The sequence below is a fragment of the Phaseolus vulgaris genome, chromosome 2 (assembly GCF_051622355.1).
Source record: "Phaseolus vulgaris cultivar YP4 chromosome 2, ASM5162235v1, whole genome shotgun sequence".
In the NCBI taxonomy this organism is placed as follows: Eukaryota; Viridiplantae; Streptophyta; class Magnoliopsida; order Fabales; family Fabaceae; genus Phaseolus; species Phaseolus vulgaris.
This window is the reverse complement of record NC_143499.1, coordinates 37,272,064-37,292,609: the sequence shown is the minus strand read 5'-3', so window position 1 is coordinate 37,292,609 and position 20,546 is coordinate 37,272,064. Positions and strand designations below refer to the sequence as shown.

The 20,546-nt window shown below is 35.4% G+C and overlaps 2 protein-coding genes across 2 annotated transcripts; both read left to right on the top strand.

The window, feature by feature from the left end:
- The first annotated feature begins 7,906 nt into the window (after positions 1–7,906).
- Positions 7,907–9,197, top strand: LOC137811781 (polygalacturonase inhibitor 1). The gene has a single exon (XM_068613612.2). It carries the CDS (start codon positions 8,035–8,037, stop codon positions 9,046–9,048), a length of 1,014 nt encoding a protein of 337 aa, XP_068469713.1. The 5' UTR covers positions 7,907–8,034; the 3' UTR covers positions 9,049–9,197.
- A 7,616-nt stretch (positions 9,198–16,813) lies between these two features.
- On the top strand, positions 16,814–18,216 carry LOC137811780 (polygalacturonase inhibitor 1). Its single transcript, XM_068613611.1, has one exon. It carries the CDS (start codon positions 17,060–17,062, stop codon positions 18,065–18,067), a length of 1,008 nt encoding a protein of 335 aa, XP_068469712.1. The 5' UTR covers positions 16,814–17,059; the 3' UTR covers positions 18,068–18,216.
- The last annotated feature ends 2,330 nt before the right edge of the window (positions 18,217–20,546 follow it).

Genomic DNA, 20,546 nt, shown 5'->3' with positions numbered 1-20,546 from the left:
GCCGATCATCCCTTTGAAAATCTTGTCCATGAGCCTCTAGTAGGTAGCCCCGGCGTTCTTTAGGCCGAACGACATTACCTTGTAAAAGTAGTTTGCGACGTCCGTCGTGAAAGCCGTTTTACCTCTATCGCTATGATGCATGCTGATCTGGTTGTAACCGGAGTAGGCGTCTAAGAAACTCAATATTTTGTGACCGGTCGCTCCGTCTACGAGCCGATCAATGTTAGGAAGGGGATATGAGTCCTTGGGGCATGCCTTGTTGAGATCTTTATAATCTACGCACATCCGCCATTTGCCGCTTGACTTTTTGACCATCACGACGTTGGCCAGCCAAGTGGAGTATCGTGCCTCGGCTATAAAGCCGGCTTTTAGGAGCTTCTCGGCCTCACTTCGTGCGGCCAGTCGCTTTTCCTCCCCACGGTTTCTTTTCTTTTGTGCTACCGGGCGGACTTCTTTATACACCGAAAGGCGATGGGTGATGATGTCCGGATGGACGCCCGGTACGTCGGCAGTCGTCCAGGCAAAGAGGTCTATGTTCCTCTTGAGAGTTTGGTGAACGAAGTCCGCATCGGCGGTGGCCATTGTCGTGCCTATGCTCGTATACCGGTTCTCCCCGTCAAGTTCGGCTTGGCGTAGCTCGTCCTTGGCTTCGAGTCTTGGCTCGATTTCCCTGGGGTCCAGGTCTGCCATGGTGATGCCCTTCTTTGGTTGGGGTGAGTGCCGGCGGGGACTTCTCCCCCGGCCGGCGATCTTGCGCTTGGGTGAACGGCTGCCGCTGGGCCTCTGTTGTGTAGGCTCGACTCGTAGGCTTTCGGCGTAGCACTCTCGGTCGACCTTTTGATCTACGTGGATGGTCAGGATGTTGCCTGAGAGAGAAGGGAATTTCATTGCTAGGTGGGGCGTGGAGACGATCGCTCCCAGCTTGTTGAGGGACGACCTTCCAAGGAGGATGTTGTAGGACGTGTTGGCGTTTATAACCAGATATCTGATCTTGAGGGTTTTGCTGGCCCCTTCCATGTCGAACGTTGTGTACAACTCTATGTAGCCCCTCGTTCCTACGCGTTCCCCCGAGAAGCCGACCACGTGGTCGTTGTAGGGCATCATTTCCTCCTCCGGTATTCTCATAGCTTTGAAGGTCTTCCAGTATAATATGTCGATCGAGCTCCCTTGATCCACAAGGGTCTTTTTGATCGTAAATTTATCGATGTCGACCGATATCACCATGGGGTCGTCCTGGGTTGGGTCTATCCCCTTCAAATCTTCGTCTGTGAACGTGATTGGTGGCATCCTTGGCCGGGCGGAGACGAGGTTTACCTGGTACTGCCTCCGCCACCGAACCCTCCGGCTATGGTGTTAATCACCTCTCGGCCTCTGCGAGTGTCGGTTTGCGGGGGGTCGTCTCTTCGTCCCCGTCGGTCTCCCCGCCTGTCACCTTCTCGTGGGCTTGGGGGGGGGGGGGGTTCGGTCTCTTCTTCTAGGCGTTTGCTCCTTGCATGGGGAGCGGCGCATTTCCCGGGTCCCACGCACAAAGCGTCTAAGGTGCCCGGCTTGAATGAGTTCTTCGATTTTGTCTTTCAGGGCTTGGCACTCTTCGGTAGAGTGGCCGGTATTCTTATGATACCGACATCTTTTGCTGCGGTCGGTATTTTCTGGGCTCAAGGCCCTTCGGGGCGGTGGTATCAGCTCGGCGCTCAGAGGTGTGTAGCGGGAGAAGCAGGGGCCACGATTGTCCCTTTTCTGGTCCCGACCGGTTCGGGACCTTCCTTGCCGCTCTCTATCCTCCTTCTTTTCCCCGCTTGCCTCGGCTCGGGCGTTGTTTCTGAATTCACGAAGTTCCTCCAGCTGCATGAATTTTGCCGCTCAACGTCTAAGATCGTCGAGGTTGGTAGCCGGCTGCATGCACAGACTATCGGCAAATGGGCCTGGTCTGAGGGCGGTCAGCATGTGATGCATTGCCACCTCAGGACTGAGGTTGCGAATGCTCATAGCGGTCTTGCTGAACCGGTCAATGAACGTTCTGAGGGACTCCCCCTTCTCTTGACGAATGCCGACCAGGGTTATGGATGTTAGATGGTGGTGGCGGCTTGTTGCGAACTGGACGTCAAACTTCGCTATCAGGGTTTCGAAACAATCTATAGAGTGTGCCGGGAGCTTGGTGAATCAGCTCAGAGCGCTGCCCTTTAAAGAGGTTGGGAAGACTCGGCAAAACACTACGTCGTCTGTGGTGTACAGACTCATGTGGGTCGTGTATGCGTCCACGTGCTCATCTGGGTCGGTCGTCCCATCGTATCGATCCCTGTTGAAGCCTTTCCATTTTTCCGGCAGGGGGGTTTCCATGACACGGTCGGTGAAGGGATGGCGCCGGTCCGGACCCGCCGGAGTGGTAGTGTTGATTGTCTTGCTGGGATGGGATTCTCCATCCATTTCTAGAGTGAAGTCGTTTTTAGTGTCTTTCTCGGCCTGGAGGCCGGCCCCGGTGGCGTGAGACCTGCTGGCCTGATTGGTCATGGCGAGGGACGGCACCCCTTCGACCAGTTTTTTCATCCGCTTGTTCTCTTCTTGGAGGCTTTTGATTTCCTCCTCGTTCTTCTTAGCGGCTTCCTCGTGCGCCTTCCTCATCTCTGCTAGTTCCCTCTGAAGGGCCATCATCATTGCTGTTTGATCTGCTTCGGTCATGCTGCGGGTTGATACCATCTACTGTTGTGGTCTCTGCTGGCTCTCCTCTGCCCCACGGTGGGCGCCAATTGTTCTCGAACTAGGTTGGGGACTGGGAGAACTATTGTCTTCGGATGTCACTCGGTCGGTCGTGCTTCACTTCCTCCTTCGGTCCTTCACGCTGAATGACTCCTCAAGCGGGTGGGGTACCTGCAGATGGCACTCCAACGCTCAAGTCAGTGGGGTATCGTATTCGGCTGGTTAGAATACTGTAGATAATGACGTACCTTCCTCCTTGGAATGCGTGATATTTATATTACCTTGATGGGCCCTCACTGTTGGGCCGGATTAGGGGGTTGTTTAGCGATTAGGGTTGGATTAGGTCGTTCCCTAACCGTGGGTTGACCTTTGCTAATTGGGTCAACGGTTTGACTAGAGCACCTTATGTCGGTCGACCACGTATAACACGTGGTCGACCTCGTACCTTAAAGTATGGTTTTGACGCATGGGTTGACCGGGTCAATAGACCGATCGGTCATCCCGGTATAGAAAGCATTAGACATTTATCTTATCAGACAAACTATCAGATGATCTATCAATAAAGCTCAAAATCTTACCGGGGGAAGTTTTATCACAAAAGATTCAACCCATAATTTACATAACCAACTTATTTATCAATTTTTTAAAAACTCCAAATAACACAAATCAAGAAGCTAAAATTTATAGGAATTATGAAACATATCAACCATTAGACGATCATAAAACTATTTTTTTAACGGAATCAAACCAAACAAATCAAAAAAAGATAAGTCATAAATTAGTGTTCTCCTCCCCCACACTTAAATCCTACAGTGTCCTTAATGCAAAGGCAATCAAATAAACATGTATGATAAAAATAGGATAAAAAGAACTCCCTCGTCATGCTTGAGAAAAGGGAAGAACTGCAATTAATCTCACCAACTATCTCTTCTACAATATAAGCCAAGGTTTTTTTGTATATTGTGGCTCGAAGAAGATGTCTGCTGGAAAATATGGCCAAAGCCTTGGTGTAGACGGTGAAGATGAAGAGCATTTGTTGTGAGGAGTCTTTGTGCAATAAGGTGGGATTGATAGGGGTCAGGGTGCAAATGTATTGAGGATAAAAAGGGTTCCATGAATGGGTGGTGGTGTAAGAGGAATAGTTGGAAGGGAGAATCTTATACAGGGTAGACAATGGTGGGCAAACGAGTTGGTGTTGATGAAATCTGAGCATTTAATGTTAAGCTTAGGTGGCAATGAAGATGGTTCAGTTTGCGTATGATGATGGTGGAACAGTTTTTTAGACTTTCTAGCTACGCTATACGGTCTATGTGTGGTAGGTGGTGGAATGATAGGTAAGGTATTACCTTAGGAGCTATTGCTAACTGCGTAAGAGGACGTCTACGAAACATGTTATAGCATTCTACATCATTAGACGATAAAAGCTTGTCTATCTATCTGTATAGTCAGTTAGATAAGAAAAATTATTATCCTCAATGTTAATATGATACACAAAATGATCTTGGACACAATGTTTCATAGTGTCTAGGACCTCTTGATCATCAAGACAACTGCTAGACTTGATAACTAGAAGCTGATGATTTATGTCTAAATAATTATTGAGATTCAACTCTAATGAAAGTGGTTGCTATGTAAATGACAAATGAAAGCATAAAAATATGGATAGGTGTGTCAATAGTTATATAGTCTCCTCTTGTGATAAATGATCTATACCTAAAGAGAGTCTATACCTAGGAGAGGGCCTATACCTATAATTTGTGATGAAAAAAAAAATTGAACTGTATCTTTAGTATCACTAATAATAATAATAAATTTTCTTATGACAGTTTCATATTTTATCACAATTTTTTATAATAAATTTTTATTATTTTGTGACGAATTCTTTTTCTTTTTATCATAAAGTATATATTTTTAATTGAGCTTGTTGTAGTAGAGAAACTCATGCTGAAAATGGGAAAAAAAAGTTATTTTTTTATATTACGGGGATTGATACAAAATAAACTAAAATATATTTGTATTAATTATTTGAATATAGAATTACCAATAAATATTCTTTATTACTTTTTAATTAAGAAAATAATTTCACACATTGCAATAAACAGCACTTTCAATGATAAAATTTACACTTGCAAAACTTATTTTCCACGTGTAACATACCCAAATAATTTTTTTCTCCTTCATTTCCATGATAAACAAAACCCTTAGAAGTTTTAATTTCCGGTCTCTCTTTTCCTTCATCCTAATAATACCATTTATTAAATAAATAAGAGGTTATAGAGGATTACTATTTTTCCAGTTAAATAATAATATGTAAATATTTATAATTTTAAATAATCTTTTAAACGGTTGAAATGTTAACTACTAGGATTCATCAATAAAGTAAAACAATATTAAAAAGTTTAACTTTCCATAAACCTGGAGAAACTAAGATAAGGATGAATTGCATTTCACACACAAATGGCTTAGAACTGAAGCATATCAATTCACCCAATAATAATATGAGGAATTCAACAATACAAGCCCATTTTGAAATTTGCATTTGAAAAGATAAAAGGTACTAGGATGGAAGTATACCCAATAATATGAGGTACAAAAAACATAGGCGGCTTCTTCCTGCACCTCCATTCCTTCCTCCATACCTTCTTGTGCGTTTTTTATATTTCAAAAATATTTTTTTTTTAATATCTTCTTGTGCGTTTTTTATATTTCAAAAATATTTTTTTTTAATATTTCGGATTACATAATCCATAAGCTTTTTTTTATTAAATTTCGAATTACATAAAGTATTTTCTATACATAACATTAGTTTCCAGATTAATCTGAAAGAATTTTTTTTCAAATGTGATTAGCTTCCGGATTACATAATCTAAATTTTTTTTCTAAATATAAGATTGATTTCTAAAATATATCCAGATTACATAATTCATAGACTTATTTTAAATGCAAAAAAGAGTTTCGGATTTTATAAATCTCAAAAACACTTCTGAATCCATAAACAACTTTCGGATTATGTATGGAATTAAAAAAAAAAAATGATATTTTTACATTTAGTATTATGTTGGTGATAGTAGAAGAATTGAAAAAAAAAAAGAAAAAAAATGATATTTTTACATTTAGGCCCCGTTTGGATTGGGGTGGGAATTTGTGGGGAGGGAAGAGAGTAGATTAGAGAGGATTAGAGGAGATGTGTGAGATTGCTTAGATTGAGGGATGGTAGAGTGAATTTGTGAAGATTGTTTATTAAAATTTGTGAGTGATGTGATAGTTAGAAGATAATTTAGAAATTATTTTAAAAATATAAAATATAATTTACAAATTTATCCTTGTCAATAAAAAATATTTTAATAATGAGTTCTGATATATTTTTTTAAGTTGAGTTAATTATTTTTTTCAATATATAATATTCATAATTACTCTTATTTTGTAAAAAATAATAATTTTGTGTTAAATTCAAATAAATTTATAAATATTAAAAGTATAAATATAAATATAATAAAAGTATAAATATATTTATAAAAATTAAAAACAATAAATACATAAAAAAATAAACAACAGAGTACAAGTATAACAAAACAAATGTAAATACAATTATTAAGATTAAAAAAGTAAACATATAAAAAAAAATTAAACAATATCTTCTAAATGAAAAAGATATAAAAACATAATATATATATATATAAAAATAAATTAAAAACAATAAAACATAGAATGAAAAACTAAACAACAAATACAGAATAATAAAAGTATAAAAACAGTAAAAAATATAATAAGAAAATATAAATAAATTTATAAAAATTAATAACAATAAACACATCAACAAATGTAAATGTATTTATAACAATTTAAAATAGTATTAATAAAATTAAAAATAATAAATACATAAAACATATTAATAAAAAATGACATTAAACACATAATAATGTAAAAAATAAAAATATTAAAGTTATAAAATAAAAACTAAACGATTAACATAATAATAAAAACTGTAAAACCAACACATAATAATGAAATAATGAAGGAAAGTAAATACATTTAGAAAAATAAAAACTGTAAACAATAAACATATATAAAAGAATATAATTACATTTATTAGAAATAAAAAACAGTAAACATAATAAAAAAGTAGTAACCACATTTAATAAACAAAATTCTAAATAGAAAAAAAATATTAAAAATTTATGTGAAGGATGAAGGCACTGGAGAAGAGAAGAAGAATACGAACAGACTGGAGAACAAGAAAAAAAAAACTAGAGAAAAAAAGAAGAAAGTTTGTGATGAATAGAACCAACCAAAAGAACCACTCCTCAAAGATGCAATCTGGAAAAAAAAAAAAAACCAGAATTTTAAAAGTGAAGGAGAAAGTCATATATCTGCGTCCTGCTTGTCCAGGAAGGGGTCATGTAGATAATAAAACACATCAGAAAAACCTACCCAAAAATAGAAAAAGAGATGGAAAAAATATGTAAAAATTAAGAAAAGGACCTTTAGTTCAGATTTGTCTGTCCAATATTTAGCTCGGGAGGGAAAACGAATTTTAAATTTTCAAAAGGGCTGTGTTGTAAATAATATCTCCACGAAACCTTCATCAAGTTTTATTATATCCTACTTCTTTTAAATAAAAAAAATTAGAATGTCGTAGATATCTTGAGAGATCTCCAAAGATGAAAGTACCATAGCTGGCAAAATTCTTCTTAAGGTAGGCCAACTTACACTAATAATGTATATATGTTAATGACAGAGCATAACTATAAAAGTTTTTCAAGTTTGGCTAACAGTAAAAATAGTGAGCAAACCTATATGCTAATGTGAAGTAACCCCCGAAAAAGAGACAATTACACTAATCAATTGAGACAGGTAGTAATAGCTTGAATCATTGAGCAAATAAAAAATATGACAAATGTGACCAAAAAGAACAATTTCATTCATAGGTGAGAAGAAATCATCAATAATCAACATTACTCTATCCAGCATGCAAGTTTTTAATTCTACAATATTACGGAATGATTATGTTGAACCTTCCCTTATCCAAAATTACTTGTTTTAAATGAGCTAATGACTCTCATTCTGCAGTAAATAGTAACAAAATATTGATGAGTGAGATGACCAACGTACCATTGAAAAATCTGGTATCACATAAAATTATCCTGTGGTTATATGTAAAGAAAAAGAAAGACGTGTTCAATAACAAAACAACAGCACTGATGAATAAACCAAAAGGGGTGCTCAATAACTTTTTTCTTTTTCTCTTATCTTTCTTCCCTCCACACTTCTTCTATAAATGTCACAACTCATCCACACTTTTCACAGATCAAATCACATAGAATCGAAATCCCTAAGAGCATGGCACGCTTAAGCATCACCGTACTCGTCATCATGGTCCTGGTCTTGAGAACTGCACTCTCTGAACTATGCAACCCACAAGACAAGCAAGCCCTTCTCCAGATCAAGAAAGACCTCGGCAATCCAACCACCCTCTCCTCCTGGCTCCCAAACACCGACTGCTGCAAACCGGAATGGGAAGGTGTCTCATGCGACATCGACACCAAAACATACCGCGTCAACAGCCTCGACCTCAACGACCTTAGCCTCACCAAACCCTACCCTATCCCTTCCTCCGTCGCCAACCTCCCCTACCTCAGTTTTCTCTACATTTCTCGCATCAACAACCTCGTCGGTCCTATCCCCCCCTCCATCGCCAAACTCACCAAACTCCGTTTTCTCTACATCACCCACACCAACGTCTCTGGCCAGATACCCAATTTCTTGTCCCAAATGAAAACCCTTATAACCATTGACTTCTCCTACAACGCCCTCTCCGGCACACTACCTCCCTCCCTCTCTTCTCTCCCCAACCTCCTCGGAATCTCCCTCGACGGCAACCGAATCTCCGGCACCATCCCGGGGTCCTTCGGCTCCTTCCCGAAGCATTTCACGGTGCTGACACTCTCCCGCAACCGTCTCACCGGCAATATACCGGCGACGCTGGCTAAGCTGGAACTGGCGTTCGTGGACTTGTCTGAGAACATGCTGGAAGGAGATGCATCGGTGCTGTTTGGGGCAAATAAGGTAAATTTGCAGAAGATAAACCTGGCGAAGAACTTACTGGCTTTTGATTTGGGGAAAATAAGGTTGTCGAAGTCGAAGGACTTAGAGGGGTTGGATCTTAGGAACAACCGTATCTATGGGACGCTTCCCAAGGTTCTTACGTCTCTTAAGTATCTGAAGAGTTTGAATGTGAGCTACAATAATCTGTGTGGTCAGATTCCTCAAGGTGGAAAGTTGCAGAGATTTGATGAATCTTCCTATGCTCATAACAAGTGTCTGTGCGGTTCTCCACTTCCTTCTTGCACTTAATTACTCAGCATTCACAAAATAGGTAATACGCGTGTTTTCTCCTGCGTCTTACACGTGGTTTAATATCGTAATTAATCCACGTTTAACCTATGTTTTTAATGTTAATAAAAATACCTATTCTAATGTGATGCTATCAGTATTTTTATTCCTATCTTGCTTCCGCTTTTACTCACTTTCAGTATATTCTATGCTGCTGTTTTATTTTAATATTCATATTTAAAATTATATAATCAAGATCATAATCCAAGAAAATTTCTAATCCAATGTGTTAATATTTTAATGCTGTATGAGAGTTGTTAGAAATTGAAGAGTCATAAAATTTTAAGTAAACTCATATTGAAATATTATTTTCGTTCCTAAATAACTTATATATATATATAATTGTCATAATAGATTCTTAGTTATTATGTTTATATTATCGTTTATTCCAATTAATATTAGTAATTGTATCTAATTTAGTGGATTAGTTTCATTTGCAAAAAATATCTAATTAAAAAGAAGAAAAAATCAAAGTAATTATGTTTTAAGAAAAAATAAAATATTTAAAATAATAGAATAATATTGAAAAATATTAAAATGAAAATAGGTTATTTGCGCTTCATGAGGTAAGTTGTAAATCACTAACAAAAGAAACCATGAACTAAAATTACAACTTAAATTTTTAAATGGAATCATTCCATCATTGTCAATCCAAGTCTTAAGTTTCTTGATATTTTTTCAAATTTAGAAAATTGTTTATCAATCTTTTTTCACTAGAAAGAATCAGTTGGATGACAAAATAGTCCATCACATTTTCTATTATATGCATACCACTTAAGGTTTTTAGCGTCATCTGTATTTGCAAACAAACGTTTAAGTTTTGGAATTATTGTAAAATAACAAACAAACTTAAGAGAAGGACCTTCCTTTATGAATTCATCAATTTCATCATTCTAAACAACTTTAACCTTATAACGTGACAAATCACACCTGGGACATCTTAAATCTTCGTACTCATTTCTGTATAAAATACAATCATTAGGACATGAATGTATTTTTTATATTTCATACCCATCAGACAAATAATTTTTTTTTGGTCTCATAATTTCGATTGGGTAATGTATTTCCTTCTCGAAGCATGTTCTTCAACAATTAGAGCAATTCTGTAAAGCTTTTGTTGGTCCATCCATTCAATGCCTTCAAATTCATCAACCTTAACACTGTTGATAATCGTGTGAAGTTAATTGAATCAGGATACAAAGTAGTTTATGCATTATTAGACATATTTTCGAAAACTGCATTAGCAAAAGATTATGTTCCCACATCACGAATCATGTCTTTTAATCTATTGTCCACTGAGAAATCAACTTCTTCTGAAGCTTTGCGCACACTTGGCAAGTCTAACAATTCACCATGTCACGTTCATGTTGTATATTTTTTCAAAATTCCATCACACAAAAAATGTTCTCTAATTTTGAAAACACTCAATATCCTTCCATTCAAACAATTGACACAAGGACACTTTATTCTTACTCCATTATGATTATTAATGGCTTTATGTTGCACAAACTATAAGAATTTTTCAACCCCTTTTTCGTAAGCATCACTTATCCTTGGTGTATTAATCCAACTCTGATCCATAGAACTAGTAAACTAACAAAATCTAAATCAAAATTGTAAAGGGTCTGACACCCTCAAACTTAGAATCAACGTGTTCGATATATACAAATTTTGTAATTAAATCAAAATTGTTGAGGGTCGGATACCCCTGGATTCAAAATCAACGTCTTAAATAAATAACATATTATAATTAAATCAAATGTGCCGAGGGTCATACATCCCCGGACTCAAAATCAACATGTTCAACAAATATAAATCCTATAACTAAATTAAATGTATCGAGGGTCGGACACCCTCGAACTCAGAATCAACGTGTTGAATACATATATATGCTAATCATTACTAATAAGCACATACATGCAAATATTTATTATAAAATTAATTAAATAAATTAGAATACTAACTACTATAAATATAAATGCAAATATTTATTATAAATAAATTAAAATACTAACAAATATAAATATACATGCAAAATATTTATTATAAAAATAATTAAATAAATAATAAACTAACCTTTTTGCGTTTTGGCGTGCACGATACAGTGAAGTTAAGCAAAACGGAAGTCCGATGGTGACGGGAGGGGGATGCGGTGACGACTAGGAAAAGACGGTGGTTTGTGCGGTGGAGGAAGTTGGTTGGTGCGGCACGCGGAGAGGGCTAGCGGTGGATGCGAAAGTTGAATGGATCTGCTTCGTAGCGGTTGTGGTGGGTGGTGTGGCGGAGGAGGCTGATGGAACGGAGCTCGTGGTCGCGGCAAGAGCTGTGGTTTGGAGGAGTGGCGGTTGCTTGTGGCGGCGCGATCGGAGGAGGTGGCGCAGCTGGCGCTGATTGTGGGTGAGGAGAGAATGTTGTGCAAAAATGAGAGAGTGAAAATGAGTGAGGGAAAGAGAAAGGTGCGTGTACAGGCTTTGTTTTTTTTTCTTGAACAGCTAATCAACGACGAATATGTACAAAACCGTATTTATTTCCACACTATTACACAATTAACGATGATTCCTGCCTAAATCGTTATTAAAAACACTAAAAATTGAAAAAATTTACAAAAATTGTCACTGCCTTTCTTATTACGACTATTCTTTAATAATCGTCTTTATAGAGAGTCGTAAATTGTGTATTTTCTACCAGTAAGGAACAAAGGGGTAGCAAGTGGATTATCATGAGGGTTAACAAAGAATATCTCAATCATATCAATTTATGTACGTAAAACACAATTGCAAAACAAAGAATCAAACTAAGTTCTGAAGTATAAGCAAACATGTGAAAACACAATAAAGAGAGCATTAGACATTTAACAGACAGACATTTATCAAACAAAACATCAAATGATCTATCAATAAAGCTCAAAATCTCACTACAAGCAGTTTTATCACAAAAAATTCAACCCATAATTTACAAAACCAACTTATTTATCAATATTTTTAAAACTTCAAATAACACAAATAAAGAAACTAAAATTTATAAGAATAATGAAAGATATCAACCATTAGACGATCATAAAACTATTTTTTTAATGGAATCAAACCAAACAAATCAACAAAAGATAAGTCATAAACTAGTGTTCTCCTCCCACACCATTAAATCCTGCAGTGTCCTTAATGCAAAGGCAGTCAAATTAACATGTATGATAAAAGTAGGATAAAAAGAACTCCCTCTTCAAGCTAGAGAAAAGGGAAAAACTGCAATTAATCTCCCCCACTATCTCTTCTACAATATAAGCCAAGGTTCTTTGTATATTATGACTCAAAGAAAATGTTTGTTCGAAAATATGGCCAAAGCCTTGGTCTAGACGGTGAAGATGAAGAACATTTATAATGAAGAGTCTTTGTGCAGTAAGGTAGGATTGATAGGGGTTAGGGTGCAAATGTAGTCAGGATGAAAAGGGTTCCATGAATGGGTGGTGGTGTAAGAGGAATAGTTAGAAGGGAGAATCTTATATAGGGTAGACAGTGGTGGGCAAACAAGTTGGTGTTGATGAAATTTAAGCATTTAATGTTAAGCTTAGGTGGTAGTGAAGATGGTTCAGTTTGTGTATTTTTTAGACAATCTATATATGGTATATGGTTTGTGTGGTAGGTAGGGGTGACAAAGCGGGTCGGGTTGGCCCGCCCCGCATATAAAATGCGGGTTGATTTTCATGGATTGTCCCGCTTGCGGGCTGGCTCGCATAACTTCGCAGTGGTGATGTGGTGGATGAGATGGTGGTCTTCTCGGTGGAGGACAGTTGCAAAGATAGTGGTGTTCGTGGTGGAGGACGCTCGCAGAGATAATGGTGTTGGCAGTGGAGGGCGGTCTCAGTCTCGCGTGGTGGAGGGCGATCGCAAATCTCGTGCGGTGGAGAGGAATCACAGATCTCGCGTGCGGTGGAGGGCAATCTCAGATCTCGCGCGATGGATGACAATTGCAGATCTCTCGCGGTGGAGGGTAGTCGTAGTTCTCGTGCGTGGTGGAGGGCGGTCGCAAATCTTGCACGTGGTGGAGGAATCAACAACACATAGTTGTTTCTTGGCTAGTAGAGGGCGCGAGAACTGCGCGGTGGGGGGGGGGGGGCGGTTGCATCTGGGGTTTACTGCGGGTTGACAGGCCAACCCGTCCAGCCCCGTCGTAAGCCCACACAGGCCGCGGGTTATGCGGGGTGGGCTTTAATGGGTTAGCGTGTCAAATAAGAGAACCTGCCCTGCGTTATTTCTTGCAGGTTGCAGGCCTGCCTGCGTGACCCGCCCCATTTTGCCAGCCCTAGTGGTAGGTGGTGGAATGATAGGTAAGGTATTACCTTAGGAGAGATAATGCTAACTGCATAAGAGGACGTCTACGAAACCTGTTATAGCATTCTACATCATTAGACGATAAAAGCTTGTCTATCTATTTGTATAGTCAGGTAGATTAGAAAAATTATTATCCTCAATGTTAATATGATACACAAAATGATCTGGACAGGATGTTTCATAGTGTTTAGGGCCTCTTGATCCTTAAGTCGATTTCTAAACTTTATAACTAGAAGCTGATGATTTATGTCTAAATAATAATTAAGATTCAACTCTAATGAAAGTGGTTGCTATGTAAATGACAAATGAAAACATAAAAATATAGATAGGTGTGTCAATAGTTATGTAATCTCCTTTTTGAGAAATGATCTATAGCTAGAAGATATCTAGGTGAGGGTCTATACCTATAAGTGAAATGAAAATTAGAGATATGGCAGAATTAATCTTAACACATCACAATCACAATTCTTAGGCTTTGTTTGGATTAGAGAGTGTGAGAGAGTGGAAAGTTAAGGGTGTGGGGGAGTGGAAGTGTGAAGAAAGTGTGAAGAAAATTGAGGTTGTTTGGATTAAAGTATGTTAGAGTGAATGTGTGAGGAAAACTTATTGAAATGAGTGAATGATGTGATAGTTGTAGGAATATTATAAATTATTTTGAATAATAAAAGTTGTAAGATTACAAATTTACCCTTATATATAAAAGAAGAATAACTAATGATTAATTATTATTATTTGTATATTTTAGTTAATTAAAATAATTTAAAGTATCATTTATAAATAAAAAAATATATAAAAATCAAAGAAATAATGAATTATAATTTAAAATTGAAGTATAATTTTATTATTTAACATTTTATTGATTTATTTTTTTTTACTTAATTTATTTACATACTTTTAATATTTTTTATGCTTCTTTAAATTATGTTATGCTATACAAATATAAATATATAAAATTATTTTTAATAATGATTTCCCTTATTATCAATAAAAAATGAATATATTTAAAAAAAATAGATATTTAGAACATAACATAAATATTAACTAGTTGTCAAAATATATAATATAAAGTTATTACATTTGATTCGAAAAGAGATAAAAGACATGTTAATTTGTTTGTAATTTTGAAATTATGTAAAAATGAAGAACATAATAATGTTAATTAGAAAAATAAAAAATATCTCCACTAATAAAATTTTAATCCTTGTTAGAATTTAAATATTTAAATAAATTTTGTATTCTCATTAATAAATTAAAATCTAGATTATTATTATAAATATATAAATATATTTTTAGGTATATAAGTATTTTTATGTTATTAAAAATATATTTAATATTTTTTATTATTATGAATATATTAAATATTTCTTGAATATTTACAATTTATTTAGAATAAAATTAAGTGATTTTAATTTATATTTATTATCGTGATGTAAATATATTTGAAATAAAATATATTTAATATTTTATTATATGTGCAGTTATATTTTAAAAAAAATAGAATAAGGGTATATAAGTATTTTACATATTTATGAAGCACTTTCTCTCTTATCCTCTTGATTTCTCCGCTACTTTGTGAAGATGCATTTCAGCTCCTCTCCCACTCTTCCGCGCCCACTCACATTCTCTCATATGCAGATCCAAACAACGGAACCTATCCACTTTCTGTCTTCGCCAACAGTAGATTCCCCAACAGTACATCTGTTGAAACAAACACACCCGATGATTTTTTTACTGTATCTTTACTATCACTAATAATAATAATACATTTTCTTATCACAATTTCATATTTTATCACAATTTTTTATTATTGTGACGAATTCTTTTTTTTTTATCATAAAATATATATTTTTAATTGAGCTTGTTGTAGTAGAGAAACTCATGCTGAAAGTGGAAAAAAAAAGTTTTTTTTATATTACGGGGATTGATACAAAATAAACTAAAATATATTTGTATTAATTATTTGAATATAGAATTACCAATAAATATTCTTTATTACTTTTAATTAAGAAAATAATTTCACACATTGCGATAAACAGCACTTTTGCAATAAACAGCACTTTCGATAATAAAATTTATATTTGCAAAAATTATTTTCCACGTGTAACATACCCAAATAATTTTTGTCTCCTTCATTTCCATGATAACCAAAACCCTTAGAAGTTTTAACTTCCGGTCTCTCTTTCCCTTCATCCTAATAATACCATTTATTAAATAAATAAGATGTTATAGAGGATTACTATTTTTCCAGATAAATAATAATGTGTAAGTATTTATAATTTTAAATAATCTTTTAAACGGTTGAAATGTTAACTACTGGGATTCATGAATAAAGTAAAACAGCATTAAAAAGTTCAACTTTCCATAAACCCGGGAATCTAAGATAAGGATGAATTGCATTTCACACACAAATGGCTTAGAACTCAAGCATATCAATTCACCCAATAATAATATGAGGACTTCAACAATACAAGCCCATTTTGAAATTTGCACTTCAAAAGATAAAAAGTACTAGGATGGAAGTATACCCAGTAATATGAGGTACAAAAAACATATTGTTCTGACAAGCAAAATAAGTGTCTGAACGTACAGGGCATAAAAGGAATCCTATGGTAAAATGACAAAGGTAAGTACATAAATTAAGGACAAGAGCCTGTGAAAACATGTTTTAAAGGCAGAGCAATAACGTGGAGAAAGTCATATATCTGCATCCTCCTCGTCCAGGGCAAGAAGGGGGTCATGTAGATAATAAAAACCTGCCCAAAAATAGAAAAAGAGTTGAAAAAAATGTGAAAATTAAGAAAAGGACCTTTGATCCAATATTTAGCTCGGGGAGGGAAAACGAATTTTAAATTTTCAAAAGGCTGTGTTGTAAATAATATCTCCACGAAACCTTCATCAAGTTTTATTATATCCTACTTTTTTTAAATAAATAAAAAATAGAATGTTGTAAATATCTTGAAAGATCTCCAAAGATGAAAGTACCATAGCTGGCAAAATTCTTCTTAAGGTAGGCCAACTTACACTAATAATGTATATATGTTAATGACAGAGCATAACTATGAAAGCTATTCAAGTTTGGATAACAGTAAAAATAGTTGGCAAACCTGTATGCTAATGTGAAGTAACCCCAAAAAAGAGACAATTGCACTAATCAATTGAGACAGGTAGTAATAGCTTGAATCATCGAGCAAATAAAAAATATGACAAATGTGACAAAAAAGAACAATTTCATTCATAGGTGAGAAGAAATCATCAATAATCAACATTACTCTATCCAGCATGCAAGTTTTGAATTCTACAGTATTACTGAATAATTATGTGGAATCTTCCCTTATCCAAAATTACTTGTTTTAAATGAGCTAATGACTCCCATTCTGCAGTAAATAGTAACAAAATTTTGATGAGTAAGATGACCAACGTACCATTGAAAAATCTGGTATCACATAAAATTATCCTGTGGTGTAAAACCATGTGTAAAGAAAAGAAAGACGTGTTCAATAACATAGCAACAGCACTGCTGAATAAACCAAAAGTGGTGCTCAATAACTTTTTTCTTTTTCTCTGTATCTCTCTTCCCTCCACACTTCTTCTATATATGTCACAACCCATCACAGATCAAATAACATAGAATCGAAATCCCTAAGAGCATGGCACGCTTAAGCATCATCGTACTCGTCATCATGGTCCTGGTCTTGAGAACTGCACTCTCTGAACTATGCAACCCACAAGACAAGCAAGCCCTTCTCCAGATCAAGAAAGACCTCGGCAACCCAACCACCCTCTCCTCCTGGCTCCCAAACACCGACTGCTGCAAACCGGAATGGGAAGGTGTCTCATGCGACATCGACACCAAATCATACCGCGTCAACATCCTCGACCTCAACGGCCTTAGCCTCACCAAACCCTACCCTATCCCTTCCTCCGTCGGCAACCTCCCCTACCTCGGTTCACTCTACATCTCTCGCATGAACAACCTCGTCGGTCCTATCCCCCCCTCCATCGCCAAACTCACCAAACTCGGTTTTATCCGAATCTCCCACACCAACGTCTCTGGCCAGATACCCAATTTCTTGTCCCAAATGAAAAGCCTTATAACCATTGATTTCTCCTACAACGCCCTCTCCGGCACACTCCCTCCCTCCCTCTCTTCTCTCCCCAACCTCCTCGGAATCTCCCTCGACGGAAACCGCATCTCCGGCACCATCCCGGGGTCCTTCGGCTCCTTCCCTAAGCATTTCACGGTGCTGACACTCTCCCGCAACCGCCTCACCGGCAATATTCCGGCGACGCTGGCTAAGTTGGGACTGTCGTTCGTGGACTTGTCTGAGAACATGCTGGAAGGAGATGCATCGGTGCTTTTTGGGGCAAATAAAAATTTACGGAAGATAGACCTGGCGAAGAACTTACTTGCTTTTGATTTGGGAAAAATAAGTTTGAGGTCGAAGGACTTAGAGGGGTTGGATCTTAGGAAGAACCGTATCTATGGGACGCTTCCCAAGGTTCTTACGTCTCTTAAGTATCTGAGGACTTTGAATGTGAGCTACAATAATCTGTGTGGTCAGATTCCGCAAGGAGGGAAGTTGCAGAGATTTAGTGAATATTGTTATGCTCATAACAAGTGTCTGTGCGGTTCTCCACTTCCTCCTTGCACTTAATTACTCAGCATTCACCAAATAGGTATTACGTGTGTTTTCTCCTGCATCTTACACGTGGTTTTATATCGTAATTAATCCACGTTTAACCTATGTTTTTAATGTTAATAAAAATACCTATTCTAATGTGATGCTATCAGTATTTTTATTCATATCTTGCTTCCGCTTTTACTCACTTTCAGAATATTCTATGCTGCTGTTTTCTTTTAATATTCATATTTAAATTATATAATCAATATTATAATCCAAGAAAATTTCTAATACAATGTGTTAATATTTTAATGAGTTGTTAGAAATTGAAAAGAGTCATAAAATTTTAAGTAAACTCATATTGAAATAATATTTTCGTTCCTAAACAACTTATATATATATATATAATTGTCATAATGGATTCTTATTTATTATGTATATATTATCATTTATTCCAATTAATATTAGTAATTGTATCTGATTTAGTGGATTAGTTTCATTTGCAAAAAATATCTATTTTAAAAGAAGAAAAATCAAAGTAATTATTTTTTAAGAAAAAATAAAATATTTAAAATAATAGAATAATATTGAAAAATATTAAAATGTAAATAGGTTATTCCCGAGGAAGTATTAAATTGAAATCCCGTGAAGCAAAAAGACAAAAATGCAATCTCTGTAGAGAAGGCGAATAAAGCAACCAATAGGAAAGAGACGGAAGGCAATTGAGTCAGATGGCTTGTTTTCCAAGTAAATGACGCAACATAACAATGTATTTTTCTTTTAAATATGATATATATATATATATGCAAAAGTTTTAACTTATTAAAATGGTCCTTGTATAGGACTTTCACTTTTTTGAAAATTACTGTAGAGTAAAAATATGAGTGAATGTTTTTTTTTCTTTTGTTTATATTAAAGATAATAAGATTTAAACTTATGTAAACATTAAATTTAAATTTATTAAAGTTTTTTTAATTATGTTATTCTGTATTTTTAAATTCGGTATTAGTTTGATCACATTTACTTGATTGATTAAGATTTGATTAACATTGAAAAATATTTTTAAACTTGTAAGAAACATTTAATTAGAATTAATTTTAGGAATAAATGGATTCTAATTATAATCTTTGAAACTCTTGATTTATAATACTCATTTATTAGTTGTAATTTACAACCGATTGAAAACATCGTTAATAAATTTATATTCGCCTGTTTAATAATTAAAATTGAATAATTTTTATCTCTTTATATTTTAATATTTATTTTTATTTTATTCAAGAGTAAATTAAATTTTATATAAATTTACCATCAAACATTGTATTACGTATTTTATTAGTTCCTTACAATTTGGTGTTTGAACTTAAAAATCTATTTTACTACATTAGACTTGGTATACTTGCTAAAATTCTTAACATTCACTCTAGGTCCTTGAATTGTATATTGACTTCAAGTTAGTCTTATTTTAGTCTAAATTTAAAATTAATATCTCAAAGCATTTTCACGTTAGTATTAGATCGAATTTTTATCATTGAATAAAAAATTATAACTAATGATGGAACTTTCTTTGCTTAAGACCATCATTAACAGTAGAGTATATTTTTTAACTAATAAATAAGGTGTTCTCTTTAGATTGATTGTTCTTCCTGATCTTCCTTCTTGGTGTCCTTCTACTATTTTTCTTCTTTATGACCTGATATTAGTGTTCATAATCCTTCTTAAACCAAACATTGGCAGGGGACATTGAAGCCATTGCTAAAGTCATTTAAGGGCGTCAAGGCTAAGTATTTGATTGGTCAGTTTTGTTATAATGGACTAAGATCCAGCTCACTCACATCAAAGACACAAAGGAATAATGGAAGATACTTTTACATTTGCCCATTACCCAAGGTGTTCATCTTACTCACATAAAGTTAGTATTTTTATTCTGGTTTCAGGATGTTGAAAGAAACTATAAATATTTTGCTTGGGAATTATAATTGAAGTGCACTCGAGTGGAGTTCATGAAGGGATGAAATGTGGAAAATAATGTGGTTGTGAAGCTTCAGAAGTTGATAGAGGAGCTGATTTTTTTCTTAAATTAGGATGTTTTTTGTTGTTTATGATGAGTCTGATTCTTATTTATTTTGCAAGTTTGATGAGTTCTTTCCCTTTAATTGTGGACTGTTTATTGCAACAACTGGCCAACATAATCATTTATAAGTCCATATTGTTCTTCAAACTTTCCTCAACTTGTAGTCTTATCTCCTTTAGTGCCTTGAAGATCATGATGTCATCAACATGAATAACAAAAACTCATTTCATGAAATCAAAAGCTTGTGCATCTGTAAGTGATGGTTGTACAAGTAGTAGTTATGCCAAACCCATGTCCTCCCAGTCTGTTTATTTCTAAAATGAGGTTAGTACCAGAAGTTTTGATTTGAAAGGATTTCTTCTACTCATTTTATGAACATAATCTATCATCCACACTCTTTTTTATGTACAAATGGTGCCCTTGTCATTTTTTGTCCATTTA

Coding starts and splice junctions, on each gene's coding strand:
- LOC137811781 (XM_068613612.2), top strand. CDS start 8,035: ATGGCACGCTTAAGCATCACCGTACTCGTCATCATGGTCCTGGTCTTG.
- LOC137811780 (XM_068613611.1), top strand. CDS start 17,060: ATGGCACGCTTAAGCATCATCGTACTCGTCATCATGGTCCTGGTCTTG.